Consider the following 13,088-nt stretch of genomic DNA (forward strand, 5'->3'; position numbering starts at 1 on the left):
GATATATCTTAACTTGGTAAATCAACTTTTATTTTTTTTAAATCAACTGTTAGGAAGTCAGGATATGAAACTGTAAGTCAGTCCTAACTTCAAGCTTTCTTCCTCATCCGCCCAGAGACCGCTGGGTAGAGTGGGCGGCATATAAATTAAATAAATTTAAATAAAACCGAAAAATATTCACATGAACTTAAAAAAACTTAGTACATGTATTCTAAATTCTTGTGATACATGGCTACACTCCTCCACTGCGTTAGAAGACAGAGCAGCGACAGGAATCACAGGTTACAGAACCCAATTAAGCAATGTTACCTGAATATACACTGGAATTTTATTACATCATCCAGAAGATTTAAAAACCTATCAGAGATTATTACAATATCCCACACCAGCAAACCTTACCTGAACATACTGTGTAACAGGACTCATCATAGCTGGAGGCTGCATATACGTTTCTTGATTATTCCAAACACTGTGGAACTGAGGTGTGGGTGAATTAATAAGCACTGGTCTGGGTGGCACATGATAGGCACCTTCAAATACAAGAAAAGGATTGAGATTACTTTCATATATTTTAAAATATAGATCACAGCCTATACACTAGATTTACTTTTAAAAATTCTAGCACTAGTTTTCTATTTTAGTATCAATACTGATGACCTTCCAGATGTTCCAAAACTGCAACCTGATAAAAACTGATTTTGCCTTCCGCTGGTTGTTATGCAAGCTGGGTTCCTTCGAGTGAAGGCAGATCTGACTAGTGACCCATATCTTAAGTTAACTCCTGTTTAAACTACTATAATGTAGTTTATATGGGGCTGTCCTTGAAAAGTATCTGGAAGCTACAGCTAGTGCAAGATCTGGTAGCTAGATTGTTCACTGCTGAATTTCATTTAAATCACTCCTTTAACCATTTGATTCCCCTCAATACCTACTACAACTCTACAACTTTAATAAGTTTTTTTTTGCAATCTACTTCCCTATTTTGTGTCTACTTTCAATAATTCTCTATTCACTGACACTTCTAGTTTCTAGAATGTGTGCGTGTTTAAAGAGAGAGAGAAATAAGTAAAAGTTTGCCTTCGTCCACACAAAGCTGCAAATGAGTAATAACTAAGCTTGCTAGTCTAAAGAAACAAGTATTATTCAAGGAAGATACAGTGGTACCTCGACTTACTAGTGTTTCCACTTACAAACATTTCGCGTTACAAACGGCTCCGTTCGCAAAATGTTGCTTTGACTTGTGAATGGAGCTTCGACTTACAAACACAAAAAGGCAGGGGAAAGGGCGGGAAATGTGAATTTACTGAACTTTTGGTGGCTGTTTTGCCACAACAGTTAGGGAAAGGGATGCAGTGGGAGTAGCCCAGAGGCAGGAGGCTTGAGCCTCCTGGGTGCTCTGGGGGGGCCAGCGCGGGCAGAGGTGACCCAGAGGCAGGAGGCTTGAGCCTCCTGGGTGCTCTGGCGGCAGCAGCGGAGGCAGTGGGAGCCCAGTGCCGGGAGGCTTGAGCTGGCCGGGTGTTTGGCCGCTCACCTCCGGCCGCAGCAGAGGCAGCGGAGAGCCGGGAGGCTTGAGCTGGCCGGGCGCCTGATCGCTTGCCCTCGGAGCACCGGGAGGCTTGAGCTGGCCGGGCGCTTGATCGCTCCCCCGGCTGCGGAGCACTGGGAGGCTTGAGCTGGCCGGGTGCTTAGCCGCTCACCCCGGCAGCGGCGCACCAGGAGGCTTGAGCTGGCCAGGTGCTTGATCGCTCGCCCCTGGCCATGTCGGAGGCAGCAGAGCGCCGGGAGGCTTGAGCTGGCCGGGTTTCTCCAGCTGCTTGCCTCCTGCTCCCTCTTTGTTGTCCTCCGCCACTTGAATTTCCTGCCATCGGCCCACAGAAGGTGGCACAGAGCAAGTGGAAGGCAAGCAGCCGAAGAAACCCACCCAGGCTCAAGCCTCCCGGCCGCAGCGATCCCAACAGCAATGGAACCCCAGGAGGCTGTTTTTTTAAAGGTGCTGCTTTTTAAAAAAGTTTTTTTGTTTTGTTGGTGGGGGTGGGATAGAGGGTCGGTGTTGTTTTGTTTTTGGTGATTTTTTTTGGCAGTCCCAGCGTGGGATTTGCTCTGTTTATTTTTATTTTTGGTATTTTTTTTAAATGCTGGAACAGGTTAGTCCTGTTCCCATGCATTTCAATGGGAAATGGTGCTTCGACTTATGAACACCATTCCAATTCGGATTAAGTTCATAAATCGAGGTACCACTGTACTGAAAGCAATCATTTTAACCAGGCTTCCAAGAATTTTACTTGTTATTATGAAGTAACATGGTTCAGAGAATGAAAAAAATCTCTAGGAATTGTCAAAGCTGGAAATCAAGGCTGATTAAGTCAATTTCTCATCTCTATATATTTCTGAAAATATAATCTTGGTTTGAGAACAGCAGTTTTCCTAATCTGCAGGGCTACGTACTAGGCAAGACAGAAAAATTAACCTAAATGCCTACATCTAGATGCCTACAGAATTTCATAAAATTGAGGAGCAATCCAATAAATTTTGGACTCTTTACAATTTATATTACAACTTATATTTTGGATTCTATTTACAACTTTCAATATTATAGATGTAGAATGTACAATGCCTATTGTAGAATGAGATTTTTGACTGTTAACATTGTAAACAAGAACTATTATTGGCTGGATAACTCAGTGGTTTAGATATCTGGTCAGGAGTTCAATTCCCTACTGTGCATCCCAGAAGAACAAGCCTATGTGACTTTGGGCAGCCTGCAGTCCCAAGGCACTGCCAGAAGAAATGGTATTCTCTGAGTATTTTCTATCCGGAAAACCCTTAAAAAGGTTACTATAAGTCAGAATTGACTTGACAGCACATTATGATGATGACTGTATCATTGCATATGACCAGTGGTGGGATTCAGCAGGCCAACAAACGGTTCTGCAGAACCAGTAATACATTAGCTACTGGTTCTGTACAACTGGTGCGAACCTGCTGAATCCCACCACTGGCCAGGATCAGTGGTGGGATTCAGCAGGCCAACAAACGGTTCTGCAGAACCAATAATACATTAGCTACCGGTTCTGTAGAATTGGTGCGAACCTGCTGAATCCCACCACTGCATATGACATTTAGAAAAAGCTTAAAACATTACAATAATTCAAATTCTTTTATTACAGAAATTGCCATAAAGTACAAGGAGCAAAAATAACCTTTGCAACTTGAAACACATTCCCTTCATATAGACAAACAAGCGTAATGACACTCACATAGGTTTGGATGTTTCCTTATTGCAGGTCCTAGTTTGAGTTTCTTCCCATGAAAGTTGATTTGGGACTAGAAAAGAGCCATGTGTAAAGGTTTAATTCATACATTTTCTAAAGTGATAAAAATACTGGCCTGTACTCTACTGGTGTTTGCGTAAGGGTCTCTATTATCTGCCATGGGCAAACTGATAAGGTGCTAGGGCCCATTTAATTTACTTAATCAGACACATGACCATGCCCACTACCAAGACATGCTGAGGCACCTCCTCAATTAGCTGCAGTCAGCCACAGCTGCATAAACCTTATGCAAACACCAATAAGATTCTGACTTTTTTTATTAGCAACTTAAACACAGAATGCTGCAAGCTGTGGCATATATATATTGCCCAAAAGTACTTGCAATTGCTTTGAAACTTCTGGCATTACCCATATCTGTTAATGAGATGTGTCATTCTAGTTAGTATTTTTCCTGTTACAATCTGAAATTAATTACCTTTCTGATAGCTGTAGGTACCTAGGGGTCTCATGCAAACAACCAGGGGCTGGTACAGATAAAATGTATCTTGGTCTTCTGAATGAGCATACCAGGCATTTGGCAGAAAGCAATTTTTAAACTACCTGCTGATCAGCCAATTCCTAACTCTTCTAGTAATTATATTATTTAAGTCTAGGTCAATTATGTCAAACATTATGTGATTCAGAGTTTGATCCTTGATAAGCAAGCTGACTTGATGTACCTGGTTAGGCAGAGAGGGCTCAGCCAAATGCACCAGTAACATATTGTGAAGCCATAACCCTACTGAAGTACCCTGTCCAAGAACATCCAAGCATAACAACAAAGGATTAGGATTCTGTCAGGAGTACAGGTCATCCCACTACCCAACTGCTTCCCTGCCTGACTTGACACAAGTCCATTCAGGCATGATACTGGTTTTCCACTGAAAAATTCTGTGGGCTGTCTTCATCTTTCACCTCAAGGCACCACTTTATGAATAATTCAGAACTGTGTCAGAACAGCAACCATGTCTGCTAGCTGCCTTGAGCACTATGTTTTACAGAAGGGAAGGAATTTTTTAAAATGGTCCTATCTTGATTAATATTGACCTACACACGCAGCACAGTACACACTTTTGTTTTTTTAGTCCGTAGATTTATATGGGGGTAGAACTAAAGAAAATGGAAAATGTAAGAAATGCTACATTTGCTGGGACTTTTCGCTTCTGCAGCAAAGCAAAAACTTTGAAAATGGCCCTCTTAACAGGTCTAACAGATCCAGAAGGATTCCTTTATGATCTGGAAGATTCTCCTACTTCCATTCCTGTTTGAAGTTCTGACTGATCTGTGAAACAGGAAAACCTGATACCACTACTCCTAAGTATTTTCTATGTGGCACAAGCTTTTCAGTTTTTTAAAGATGTTTAAGGTAATGAAGTCCTTGGGCAGACTGTTTAAAACAGCTGAAAGAAAAAGATGGTCTGAAAGTTTTCAAGCCCTGTGTATCATTAAGTCATTTTTTTCTGAAGAACAAGTTAAAGCTTTTCTTCTGATTACTTGGTGATATAGTCACTTCTACACAGTAACCAATCTGCAAGCAGTTGTGTGGCAGTCAGGATAACTGAGGAAGATCGATATGGGATCTGACAGTTGTCGTTTGTTTGGAAATTTAAAGACCAAAGTCCTCTTTTCTAGAAAGAAATATCTAAAGAACATACGCTTCGGTCCCAAATTGTTATCAAATTCTACACATTACTTATTCTAACCCAGTATTCCATCTAAAGAAAGGTGGATAATAATCATAGATTTTTAAAAATCAAACTGTTTTAAATCACAATTTAAATTTTAAAAATCAACTTTTTATTTAAATCATTTTAAAAACCTGATTTTTAAAATTTAAATCACAATTTAAATGAAATCCACCCTGATCTAAAGAATCCCTTTAGTTTCCAAACAGAGAATAGCTGATTTCCTAAAGCGAACACTTCCATATTAAAGAACCCCAAATCAAAAACTTACTTCAACTATTTTCTGTATATCTACATTATCCAAAAATGATACAAATCCATACCTATAAAGACAAGACAAAATTAATGTAGCAGTGTCAGTATTCCACAAATAACTACCATCACTAAAAATCACCCTTCTTCACTGAACAGCTGTGGCTGACTTCTGATCCTACATATATCTGACTATAACCTCTGGGCATTATATTATGACAATTCTTTGCAAAAGGTACTACAGGGATTAAGAGTTCTAGTGGATAACAGTTCTGTTCTGGGAGGTCAAGGATTATTTATGGATCAATGAATTTGCCAAAATAACAGATTAGGGGTCTATTGTTGCCTATATTATTTCATTAATTCTATGACTTGCATTATATCTCACTCTTTTGGCTTTAAAAGCCCTCAGGTGGCTTTAAACAGAAATTCAAAACATATGCAAATTACAATGAATACAAAGAAACCAAGTGCCAAATATTAAGAGAAATATGAGCAAGTTCACAGCTGAGATTTCTATTTCACAGTTCATATTGTTAGATGAGACATTAGTACATTAATGGCCAGAATCCTGTTGCTCAATTTACAGTGGTGCAAGGAAACTATAATTAAGCAGCTGCAGCAAACTCCTGCTCATTAATGAGGTGCTGGCTGCATTTCTCTGCGTATCTTAGTAGCAATCTTCCAGTAAGACCTAGGCAATTTCCCTGATGCAAGCATAAATTATCAGCAAGTTTCCAACCACAGTGTTATGAATGGTACCACAATGGAGACGTTTTCATTGAGGAACCTAAGCCATCTACTCACCCTTTGGACACGCCAGTTCTATCAGTGATTATTTTCACTTCTTTAACAGTGCCGTATCGTGCAAAGAAGTTCCGAATTTCTGTCTCATCCATCTAAAGATAGATTATAGCACATGAATGTGCAAGTGAACATTACTGTGATACTCAGAAGTAAATTATATTCCCCAGGACAAATACTGTAAACTGTTGCCTAATGAATGTAGATGTTGAACTGAAATAACATGTTCATATGAAAAAAACCTAGTGAAGATATTTCACATGGCACAAACTAAGCTATAAAAGAGATTTAAAAATATGTTCAGCTTAAATTAGTTACAAAAACAAGTACTGTACTGCAGTGGTCCCCAACCTTGGGCCTCCAGCTGTTCTTGGACTATAACTCCCAGAAGCCTTCGCCACCACCTCTGCTGACCAGGATTTCTGGGAGTAGAAATCCAAGAACATCTGGAGGCCCAAGGTTGGGGACCACTGCTGTACTGTATTAGTGAAGACAAGTGATGAATCAAATAGCTGTGGAACTCTCACAGTTAGAGGGCAACACCTCAGGTCAAGCACAAGATCCTTCCCAAAGTTCTGGTGTGTGGAAAATATTTTAAATAGACTGTAAATGGTTGTAGGACACTTACATAATTTTTTTGTTGGCAAAGATATTTAAGTCAGGATATGCCAAATATATTGTCCTATGACAATGCCTTCAAACAGACAATTCTGAAGTTCCAATTGGTTTTTGAACGAACAAGTGCAATACTGGAATGATAATAGCTCTTCTCCATCTGCTATAGAATTGCTAAACAAAAAAGTCATTTATTTGTGCAATCCAGACTATAATGGGCATGGAATGGACAGATACCTCTATTGTTGATACAATTGCCCTCACTTCTATTGGCTGCTCTCATTTGTGTCAGCAATGTTGAGAGAGCTAAAAACCAAGGAGAGGAGGAGGTAATTTACTTCACATTCAAACTCCTTTCAGCCCAGCCATCACACCAACAGTTAGGCAAGGGTCTGGGTTGTTCCAAGCAATTTTCAGCATCTGTAGGCTGTGAGGACTTAGTTTCAGCGCAGTCTCAGCCAGCTCATCTAGTTAAGAGTTAAACTCCAGATTAAGTAATGTTGACTCAGAAACTGGAAATGCACCATTTATCAGTACAGTTCTATGCACTGTAACTAATCAGAAGTAACCCATTACCTTTAATATGTCTTACCGGTGTGTAACACTGTGATTTTTCTTGCGCAGAACTGGTCAGAGTCATCAAGACAAACAGGGAAATAAAAGCTGACAAATCCAATATAAAGTACATACCCTTATATCAATTCCTCCCACAAAAACGGTGTTTGGCATAATTTTCCCTTCAGGAAGAACATAACCTTGACTTGCTGTAACTGTACTTTCCTCATTTGAGTTCTGAGATTCTTGTGGAGCAGACTGCAAATAAATTTTAGTTTGAGATACTTTGTCATAAAAACCAATCCCCCCACTTAAAGCACAAGCACAATGTGGGTCTGATGGCAATTTTTAGAATATATATTTTAACTGCATTTTAATTATTTTGCCTTTTTATTGTATTTTAAATGCTGTAAGCCGCCCAGAGACCTTCGGGTAGTGTGGGCGGCATATAAGTTAAATAAATAAATAAATAAATAAAATAAACTCTTTTTTAGCCAGTGCAAATTGTTTCACTTTTCGTTAAAGCTTTAATTTCTCTGCAGCAAAACTACATGCATTCCCTTTATAAACTCTGGATGCTGTATTAAAACATATACAGACATCTTTCTAAAAGAGATTCCACCTTGCTAAGTCTCTACAAGGGCAGCAGCCCCAACTGAAAAGGGACAGCCTTTGGAGAGAGAAAAGTCCCTGGGAAGGCACTCTTCCCTCTGCTGTGTGGATCTCTCCCCAAGAGAAAACGAGAGAGCGGAACTGCTCCAGCCCATTGCCAAACTCTTCCCTTTCCTCCTCTTAGAAGTGGTAGGAGCGCTCGCTCCAATCTCCTTGCACAAGCTGGAAGGAGGATCAGACCCTTAGCTGTCCATCCGCCTGCAGAGCTTCGAAGCAGCAGCAGGAGAGGGTTATGAGGGCGGGAGGGGGAGGAGTGAGCAAAGCCTGTGTGAACGAAGCCCGAAGTTTCCCGCCTCGTTTGCGAATTCACTCTCCTCCCGCTTCCCGGCGCCGTTACCGCCTCTGCAGTGATTTTTCATCTCCCTCTAGTCGCGAGTCTTGGGCAGCACTGCTCGGCTCGAGGGGGCTGACGCCGGGGGGGGGGGAGAGGTTGCTACCCTCAGGACCGGTCCGCCCCCCCCCAACTCCACGCCGCCCTCATAGAGGGTGCTCTTTCGTGAGGGTGGAAATAGCTGGGATGGGAGACTCTCCCTCAGCGTGGCTCGATGCTCGGGATCTAGGTGGCTGTTCCAGACGGCACGCAAAACGCAGCCGCCCTTGTGGAACCGCCTGCTGCCAGGGCAAGGCGCTGGTCTAGCACGCCCAAGAGCTGGGAGGCAGAGCGTGGCCGGGTGCTCGCTTCCCGGCTGGCTCCAACGAGACCGGGGGTCGGCGCTCCTCGCCGCCCTCAGCGGGCTGAGGCCGCCTCTGGTGCCTCCAGCTCTGAAACCGGCACCCGTGGCTGCATTTGAATTTCCCGCAGAGAGCGGGCGAGGAATGCCGACCTGGCCTCGTTGGAGCCCGTCGGGAGGCGAGCGGCCAGAAGGAACCCCTCTCCCGCCATGCTCAGACTCCCAGGCTTCCGCCGGCGGCAGCAAGCACTCCTCCACCCCTTCAACCAAGCGCCCGCACGCAGGGGTCGGGTGGGCAGGCGCTCCTGCGCAGGCGCGAAGCGGTGGGGGGGAAACGAGCACGCGCCCATGGCTATCATACCATATACTGTACTGTATGATGTTATCATACTCAAAAAGGGAATTGGCAGTACCATTTCTCAGTTGCAGACTTCGAGGGAAAAGGCAGAGGAGTCTACGTTCAGCCGCAGCTACCGTACGGGCCGGTTATCTACCTAGGTTAATCTGGAAGCAAGTCTAACTGGAAACTCTACGGCAAAGTATACACGTTTAAGTTTACAAGGCCGATCTTAACAACCATTGACTCGTGTGAGAGAACGGTCCCTTCATCAACAAACAATCTCTATGGCCTCCCCTCACAAGAAAAAAAGAAGAAGGCTTCGAACCTCAAGTCAACGCGACCAAGAGACAAAATGGTGCCGCCGCGGCCCCGCCTTCCCACCGTTTCCCAAGCCGCCACCTGCCCCTGCTTTCCAGCTACGCGCGAAGGCTTTCGAGGCGATCGCCTCTCCCACCTTCTTTCTGGGACCAAATTTCAACTTTTCGAAACCATTTCGAGTGCCCTGCCTGCCAGGATTCAAGTCGTCTCCCTACACTCTCCTTTCCTCATAAGAAACGAGACGTTACCTCATTAACTTATTTTTTTAAAAAATAAATAAATCGATACGCAACTTTTTGCCTCTCCTATGAAAACTACGGCGTGGCTTCCTTGAATTAAAAACTTACCATGGTACCACCCGTGAGGGCCAAGTCTCCACTCCCCGAAAACTCTGGAACGGGCCTCCCCTCTTTAAAATAAAACAACCCGCCCTCAAGCCACCGCCGGTCTCGAAAGCGGGAGAAACCCCGCCCAGAGACGATCAAGCAGGGCTTCGCCACACCCAGCGCTCCTATGTCGGGGAGGGGTGGGGGCGGGGGCGCAGTAATTATGAGGGATCGAAATATTTTGATTTTACCAAATTTTCTTTAAAGAATTTAGATATTATTTGAGGGTGGTTTTTAATTCATTGGGGTGGAGGGGTGTTTGACAGTGGGGAAGGTCTTCAAAGCTGTATCATGATGAATGCCAAGTGGATCATTCTGAAATACGTAATTTGAGGCATCCCAACTTAATTTTTTTTTTAAATCCTTTTAGCGGGCAAGTCGCTCAGAAACACAGAGTAAGATTTTCACCTCACTCGCCCTTCTTGTATTAAAGAGTGGTCGAGAAGAAATTTAAATCTACTCACTTTTGGTTATCAAAACACAGGTTACAAGCAGCACTGTAGTGGTATTTACACATCAGTTAATCTGGAACAAAAATATAGTTTTGTGGCGGGGGGTGGGTTGTTTAAAAGTCAAATCCAACAGAAATAGTATAGAATGTGTAGATTTTTAATAGAGGATCCCTTCCCCATCATCCCACACATTCACAAAATCAATTGTAAAAATCCTTATAGTTTGTAAAAATTCAGATTCAAGGCATAGTTTCTCATTTTTAAAGTAATCTTCAAACTGCTGTCAGAATAGACATCACAAGGCCTAATAAAAATGGCAGAATGTGTGGTTTATAAGTACAGATCTGCAGGATCCCCATAAATGTTAGGATTTTTACATAGGATCTCACTTAAATCCCAGATGACTTCCATGTTTCGGTATTACCCTTTCCCCAGCATTTTGGGGATGGTGTTGGAGTTGTTCACTACTAGAGTGGGAAGAAACATTAGACCCTTGGCAAGATTCCTCTTGGATTCTCATTTCTTTAGAGTAGAGAGAGCACTTGTAAACATGCTGAATCATTAAACACTTCTGTGCCAAGGGACTTAAACATAAATAGCACATATAGCTCAGTTTATAGCACCAATGAAGCACTAAAAATTTGGATGTGAAGCACATATTCCCTTGTTTTACCTACATATGGTGAATATGCTGTCTTTCACAAAACTATCAAACGCATAGGTATGCTTTCATGTAGCTACTCTATCCTTGATAGAGGACTTTTCCAGTGCAATTATTATGCCACACAGCCAACATATTTAAATCATAGTACACGTTCCTGCCTATGGACATAATGACAATAGTCCCAAATTTGGGGACTTGAAATCCTAGTGCACGTCATGGTGTACAGACCTAGAACTTGGACATGGGGTTCTTGTTAGTCTTACAATTAATGCTATAGAAATCAGAACTAAATCACATTTCACAGTTTCGGCCACATATTGGCTATCAAATTGATCCTGGTGATCCTGTCTAGGGTTTTTTAGGAATACATTGTTCAGATGTTTTAGGCACCCTTGAACTGTACTGCTTGCCTGAGGTACACAGGCTGGCTATTCTACATGGTGGCAGAATGGGGAATTAATTTCTGAAGTATAGTTCGTAGCACAAATGTGAACTATGATTTGATTATTGTTTGGGGAAGACCTAAGATCCATATTTTTGCCTCACAGTCATTGGATAAAATATCTGATATACTTATGGTTCAGTCTGCCTGAAGAGATGTGATCTACAGCTTGATGGTAGTTTGTTGAAAATCATGTGGATCCCTGGGAATTTGAACCTTTGATCAGAGTTTTTATTCCACTGCAAAGCCATGCACTGAAAGACCCATAATTTATATGGTGTACTCTGTGGGTACAGGTGGGACCTAAGGACAGTGGTTTTAGGATGATCCTATGTAAAAATCAAGTGGATCCATGTATTGGACCTATGTTTTTGCTCCACTGTAGAGCCATGTGATGAAGGACCTATGATTTCAGTGCTCTACTCTGTGAACATAGATGGGATCTATGATTTGATGGTGATTAGGCTAGGATTCCACAAAACTCATATGAAATCATCAGGATCCATTCTTGATTTTATGGACCCTCCTTTTACCCAGATTCTGTTCTTTATGGTGTAATATGATTATTTGGTATTAATGACATAAATAATTTAATGTAATTATAATTTATAAATTGGAATTCTTACTAAAGTATATGTTAATTCATCTTGTTTCTAAAGCCCTTTACTGTAATTATCTTCTGCTCACAGTCAGGACCATTGGGGTGGGGGGAGGTCTGCAGAGAGCTTGTCCTCTGATGTATTCTAGCAAATGTCCCTGAAATTTCTTCTTTCATAAAAACTTTATTTAAAAATCTTATCTGTTTATGTGTAGATCCAGAAGGAAGAACAATTCCTTATTTCCTTTTTGGAAGATAAACTGTGAGTCCAAAGGCACTGGGATAACCAATGGAAACTTCCACTGCCAGCATAACTACCCTTGCACCAGATGATCTCAGATCTGTTGCACAGCTGATACTGGCAAACTACTGTGCCATGTGTCAGAAGAGCAAAAAATAAAAAAGGTGTAGAAGAGGAAGAGGGGAGCCTTGTGTAGAGATGGGGGTATTCATATTCGAATACCCGCACACAGGTGGAAATAATGAGGGTCTCGCTCACCATTCTGCCGTGGACGCACACTTGACGGAGCCTTCCTATCGCGCCATTCTGCGACCTGGCAGAGAGGCTTGTTATCCCGCCTCCTGCCAGGAGTGGCTAATCCATTGCGGAAAACGGCACGATAGGAAGGCTCTGCTGAGCGTGCGTCCATGGCGGAATGATGAGTGGACAGTTCAGCCCCATGGGGCCAGACCCTCGTTATTTCCACCTTTGGGGGGGATATTCGTATTCGAATACAGATACCCCCATCTCTACTTGTCAGCCCAGCTATTTCACCAGCAGAATGTTAGGACAGGGTTAGCACAGTTCCAACTAATTTCCTTTGTACCTAGGCTGGGAGAGGTTCAGACTCAGAGGTTCATGTCAGATCAACCAGCCTTCAGCTATCATGGCTAGTTAGGATTGTGTAGGAGTAAGCTTCAGTTTTCCTTGCCAGTTTGACAAAGAAAAAAACTTCTTAGCTGTAGGTAGACGCATTTACATATTGAATAACACATCTATTTTTGGCACCTGCTATGAAAAACTCATTTATGTTTTCTCCTTTGCAACATAAGGAACTGGAGCTGAAACCTCACTGAAGTCAACAGGACTTGGATTAGTCATGAGTACTGTAACTTTATTTCACTGTATTAAACAGCATAAATTCTAAACTTGTCCACATTACATCCATTGGTTTTTTTTTCTCTACATGGGTATAGGATTATAGTCTGAGTCTGAATCCTGCCCCCTATTATTACAAAGGCTTAACTATATTATTATAATTATTATAATTATTATGACCTGTGTGCATTATCATACATTTGGAATAACTATAACTTACATAA

At 42.1% G+C, this 13,088-nt stretch overlaps 1 protein-coding gene across 3 annotated transcripts in view; it reads right to left on the minus strand.

Moving 5' to 3' along the window:
- Positions 1–9,728, minus strand: part of DAZL (deleted in azoospermia like) — a 36,505-nt gene extending 26,777 nt beyond the window's left edge. Inside the window, exons 1-6 of one of the 3 annotated variants that reach the window (XM_020780110.3) lie at positions 9,571–9,728; positions 7,358–7,480; positions 6,056–6,147; positions 5,268–5,319; positions 3,258–3,324; positions 400–530 (exon numbers count right to left, since the gene is read on the minus strand). In XM_020780110.3, coding sequence (XP_020635769.3) covers positions 400–530; positions 3,258–3,324; positions 5,268–5,319; positions 6,056–6,147; positions 7,358–7,480; positions 9,571–9,573 — 468 coding nt within the window. In that variant the 5' untranslated portion in view covers positions 9,574–9,728. Of the gene's footprint in view, positions 1–399; positions 531–3,257; positions 3,325–5,267; positions 5,320–6,055; positions 6,148–7,357; positions 7,481–8,231; positions 8,284–8,718; positions 8,821–9,570 lie in introns of those variants that run through there. The other 2 variants (XM_020780126.3, XM_020780119.3) reach the window with 2 other exon arrangements.
- Between the last annotated feature and the right edge of the window lie 3,360 nt (positions 9,729–13,088).

This window comes from Pogona vitticeps, chromosome 6 (genome assembly GCF_051106095.1).
Source record: "Pogona vitticeps strain Pit_001003342236 chromosome 6, PviZW2.1, whole genome shotgun sequence".
Taxonomy (NCBI): Eukaryota; Metazoa; Chordata; class Lepidosauria; order Squamata; family Agamidae; genus Pogona; species Pogona vitticeps.